The 4,778-nt window shown below is 48.3% G+C and overlaps 2 protein-coding genes across 2 annotated transcripts; one reads left to right on the forward strand and one right to left on the reverse strand.

The window, feature by feature from the left end:
- Window positions 1-137: 137 nt before the first annotated feature.
- On the reverse strand, window positions 138-940 carry PV06_11897 (uncharacterized protein; the record flags this gene model as incomplete). The annotated part of the gene is made up of 2 exons (XM_016413643.1): window positions 138-496; window positions 544-940. 2 exons carry the CDS (start codon window positions 938-940, stop codon window positions 138-140), a joined length of 756 nt encoding a protein of 251 aa, XP_016255977.1.
- Window positions 941-3,034: 2,094 nt separating this feature from the next.
- Window positions 3,035-4,301, forward strand: PV06_11898 (uncharacterized protein; the record flags this gene model as incomplete). Its single annotated transcript, XM_016413644.1, has 2 exons — window positions 3,035-4,229; window positions 4,273-4,301. The coding sequence occupies 2 exons, from the start codon at window positions 3,035-3,037 to the stop codon at window positions 4,299-4,301; spliced, it is 1,224 nt and encodes a 407-aa protein (XP_016255978.1).
- Between the last annotated feature and the right edge of the window lie 477 nt (window positions 4,302-4,778).

Genomic DNA, 4,778 nt, shown 5'->3' on the forward strand with positions numbered 1-4,778 from the left:
ACTTTTGGATGTGCTCGTGGTCTCTTTTCGAGAATCTGGGACAACGTCCTTGAACTGCTTCAATGAAGTCTGTATTGATGGTATACACACCGCGGTCACTGACAGAAGACCAGAAATGTATTGTATCATTGATATAATTAACTAATTCCTGATATCCTGGTTAGTGACAGGATCAGATCACGATAGAATGCGAGCGGTACTTCGTCACAATGAAGATTACCCAATTTGTGGAAAACGCCAATGTGAAATGCCTGCTTTCCTAGGAACAAGGGTTCCATAAACAATAACTGGTTAAAAGCATCTATGATGCCTCCGTGAGTGTTGGATAATTGACGAAGATAGCGTCTCTTGCTGGTGGTCAAGTACGCGCGCCATTGTTCCGTCTCGGCCAAGTCATTGTCTCGTAGACTCTTTTGTAGGTTGACATATATCGTGCCATCAAGAGGTGACAGCTGATTGGCGAACGCGTCGCGAAGATTCCTATTTGCCCTCGCATCTAATAGGATGTTAACATGTTCTCCCGAATCTATCTCGGAATCTCACCAATGTTTTCTCTGTAGAGTGTAACTGTCCACCAACGATCTCCGTCACGCAGGACTGTTTTTGCGGCCTGAATTCGGCAGGATCCATGCAAACAATACACTTTGTCCTCCGCGCGAAGTAACAGTTCATTCACTCCGTCACTTGCCTGTTTGACCGAGCTGCGGTGCGCAAATATGTCATGCGAGATTGTCGCCGTGATGTAGTTCTGCGGGTTATGACGCAAGCATTTTTGGACGAGGAAGGTTTTCTTGAGCCGACTGACGTTCGGGAACCGGTTCTGGGGGATCCGAGGGTGTTCGATATTGTCCAGCCGAATGCGGTAGACTCCCAACTTAGCGTGATCTTGTAAGGAGCAGATGAAACGATCGTACGCAGTAGCGGAGGCTTGAGTGGCCATCGCACAGATTTACGACAACCACCGGACTGTACCTGCTCCATGTAGGGACCACTACATTTATAGTCCATACTTGATCCCATGACTTATCATGGAAAGACTTGAGCGCCTGGGAGCGTGCTTGGTCATGCCTAGGAGCTCTAAGAGTTCCCAGAGCGTGGTTCAATAGTCCCGCCTCACGGAAGCTGATGCCCAGGAATGGACATGGGAGTCCTGGGAGCTAATTAGATGCCCAGCACAACCCAAAGTAGCTCCCAGGAACATGTCGCAGCACAAAACATAGATTGTCGTGGGACCTTAGGAGTATTGTTGACCCACTGACAAATACGGTCAATTAATGCTAGCATATGATCGCAAGGCTCTGAAAGACCGCTAGTAAGGCTCGAACAGCAATATTCTGGCGAGGGTGTGCCAACAACGTGCCCATCATTATCCAATGACTCGCGTTCTTTCACTTCGGCCAGATAAAAGGGCAGTCATTATAGCTCCTCTGCTGACTACTTTATTGTCATCAGCTATATGGAATTCCATGCCAGGACAGTATTCAATGTTCATTTTAATGTCAGCATTACGATATGAAGCCTACTTAGATGTGGTGACTAACTTTTGCTCCATCTTGTAATGAACAAGACAATTGATTCCAAGATGTTACTGTGATCACATCCGACTATACTGTAGCAATAATACATAGCAACGTTATATCCTGTAACCTGAATTCTAAGTCAGACGTAGTTGGCTATCAGCTCTCCACCATCGCGACATTGCAGCGAATGATCATCCTTGCTTAGTTTCCACGGCCGAGAACATACTAATTTCTGTTGTTTAGGGTGGAACCAGGTTTACACGCCTTTGTATTAATCCTCGGCTGGCGTGCCTTAGCCCTAAATAAGAAAACACAGTCTATCTAGATGGCATGGCTAATTGGTGATACAAATCCTCTAATCGAAATGCAGTGGGGGTTGAGAAGTGGCCTTTCGACTGGGCAAATGCCCCTAGTGCCCGATGCGATAAACAGACCACCCGTTTTCGAGGTTTATGATAGGATATCGCTGGTGCCTCTACTTTCTGTGGCGTTGGCGACTTTCTTTTCTTTCTTACATAGCAACCTCGATGTTCGGCATGGAATGGCATCGCTAACTATCTAACCTGACACAGGATGGCGAAGCTAGAACAGCCAGTGTTGGCGACTCAGGCATAGGCACTCGATATCTCCAGGTTTTGGATGTCACCCTGCCGTCCACTTTCTCACCTTTGAGATTCTCAGTTGGGCCTGCATGGAGCGCCGGCTGAATAAAATCCAAGAGGAGAAAAGCGGGGCTCAGCCGCGGGCCCACGTCTGTCTACAACGGCGGTTGTGCGTAAAATCAGACCAGATAACAACACATGTAGCGAGGGTGATAGGTTACGACGGGCCAGAGTTGGAATTAATGCAATCGCTACATGTTCAGCATGACCCTCAGATGAAAGGTGATCTTCACTGCGAACGTTCAGTCCAAGCCATTCTTTGAGGAACGCCAGCAGCGATACAGTATAAGGATTCTCACCAAGGCGATACGTAGGGTCATGGCTAAAGAACACCTCGCGTTCAGTTATTGTTCGAGTCTAATCACATCGTATCTAGTTCACTTTCAAAAGAAACTGCATTGGTGAAGAGCTTGAATTTGTGTTCATCGTATTGTACTGTTACTCTCTGGACACATTTCTCAGTTTCCAGGCTTCTGCAAAGAAGACGGCCCATCCTTATCAAAGTTGCGAACGCCAGTCCTTCTTCGACACAGTCGAACCGGTCGCAGGAGCCGATGCAAGACCATGTAGCCAATGGACAGGAAGCCCTTCAGCGGGCTGATAGGACCATTGATTCGACTTCCCACATGCAACAAGGCGAGGGACAAGAGGTTAGTCTCTTCATAGCCACAGGGCAAACTCTTCAACCATCCAATAAGGGCCACAACGAGATGAGACGGCGGCAACAGCGTGATACAGTCACGCGAGTGACCACGTCATCGTTGTGTCGAGGCCTGGCGTCCTGATGGCTACTTAACCTCGGACGTCGCTCACCTTCCTTCTCTACAACCCTCTTTCCATTCTTTGCGCAAAATGTCTCCCCCCCGCATCGCTACGTCCGTGTCAGAACAATTGCTGGCGCCTTGGTCGTCAGACGCCCTTATAGCTGAGGTCTACTCGCTTGCAGGGGAAAAAGAGCTTTCTACTTGTTGGACGTCAGTCTTGTCGACCAAGCTGAGGATCGAGCTCCCAAATGGCGATTCCGACTTGAGCTCATACCTCCAGGAGGCCTCGAAACAAAGCCTCATTACGTGTGTTACGGCTCTACGGACAGAGCTAGAGGCCAGCACAAGTGGAAGGTCAAGGCGAAAGCCCCATCGAAAGCGACCGCCCATCACAAAACAGACAACCAGTCAGGAAAAACGCCAAGCCAGAGAAAAAAGCAAAAAGCGGCTCAAAATGACAGGAAAACGTGCGAAATGCCCGCCTAAACTCGCCCAACCTAGGCAAAGGATGGATATCGAGATTCACACGGTGGACGAACAGGAAACTAGCATTGAACATATCAAAGAGGAGATATTGGCCATGCAGCACGTGCAACAGTACAAGTTCACTTCTCTCGAAGCCCAGCTTGGCGACGTAAAGAGAGGAACAGAAGTCTATCAACAGCGGCTTCTCGAGGAAATGAAGATCACACAAGAGAACTTCGGTTCAGCCGCAATAACATTGCAATCTAATCCCACAATACAAGCTTTGGCGGGAGGGGAATTTAGAAACATCTGTCGCCGTGTGGAAGAGCAGGCACTTGCCATGCATCAGAACAATGAACAGCTTAGGGAGGCCCAACAGCTTATCAATGAATATCGTGACGAAATCAAATATCTCCAAATTCAGCTCGACAAGGTTCAAGAGGATATCCGGCAGGGATGCGTGGAGAGACGGGCGTCAGTTAACTCTGCCGATTCTTTCTCAGAGGCGAAATCAGAGGGCGAGAAAGTCACTGTACCAACTCTCTCGGTCGAATCGACACGGTTGCATGGAAGCTACCCTTTGGAAACAAGTCGACCCCAGTGCATTGCTGAGTCGAGTTCGATTCCCACATCATCGCCAAGAACACTTGCTGGTATGTCTCAAACCTCCAAGTGGAGGGAAGACAACATGGCTTCATCGGAGCCGGACGCTGTAAACGCCCAATATACGCCAATGCTTGCGGAGACACAACAAGTACACGAGAGACTGTTGAGCGATATCGAATTGGGAGACTGTTTCCACTACACCATCGACTCTGGTAGCAGTGATTTTCATAGCACGTCCGGGGGGGTTCCTCCTAGATGCTGTGGCCGGCTTCCGCATGCATTGACTGACCGGGGCTGCATCCTCTGCGACCAACACTTTTTACAATTTACCACGGTGACTCCTCAGCAGATAGGCACGTCTTTATGGCCAGGGTTTTTTTGCCCAGCCTGCTCCGACCAAGGCTGTAAGTCTGCAACGGCTTTGGATGCTTCCTATGTTGAGAATCCGAGAACGAAATCTTTTCCTTGATTTTGGGAGATGACCTGCGTTGACGTCAATAGAACAGCATAGAGACTAATTTGGAGACCAATTTCTCATTTATGCAGTAATTTCTGGTCAAATGAAGTGACCCGACTATGGGTAACTGTAATGATTTCTGTATCCGGAGTCTTTCAGAACGATTGTGCTTTTGATGGTTTTCGGTGTATCTCAATGAGACGTGAGCTCCTGTGGCATACATCTCCTTCTGATTACAATATCGATGCGATTTGTTCTTGAAAGGTGGATGTGGACCTCTGAAAATCACCAAGCTTTACACGTG

Source organism: Exophiala oligosperma, assembly GCF_000835515.1.
Source record: "Exophiala oligosperma strain CBS 72588 unplaced genomic scaffold supercont1.105, whole genome shotgun sequence".
NCBI classification, from domain to species: domain Eukaryota; kingdom Fungi; phylum Ascomycota; class Eurotiomycetes; order Chaetothyriales; family Herpotrichiellaceae; genus Exophiala; species Exophiala oligosperma.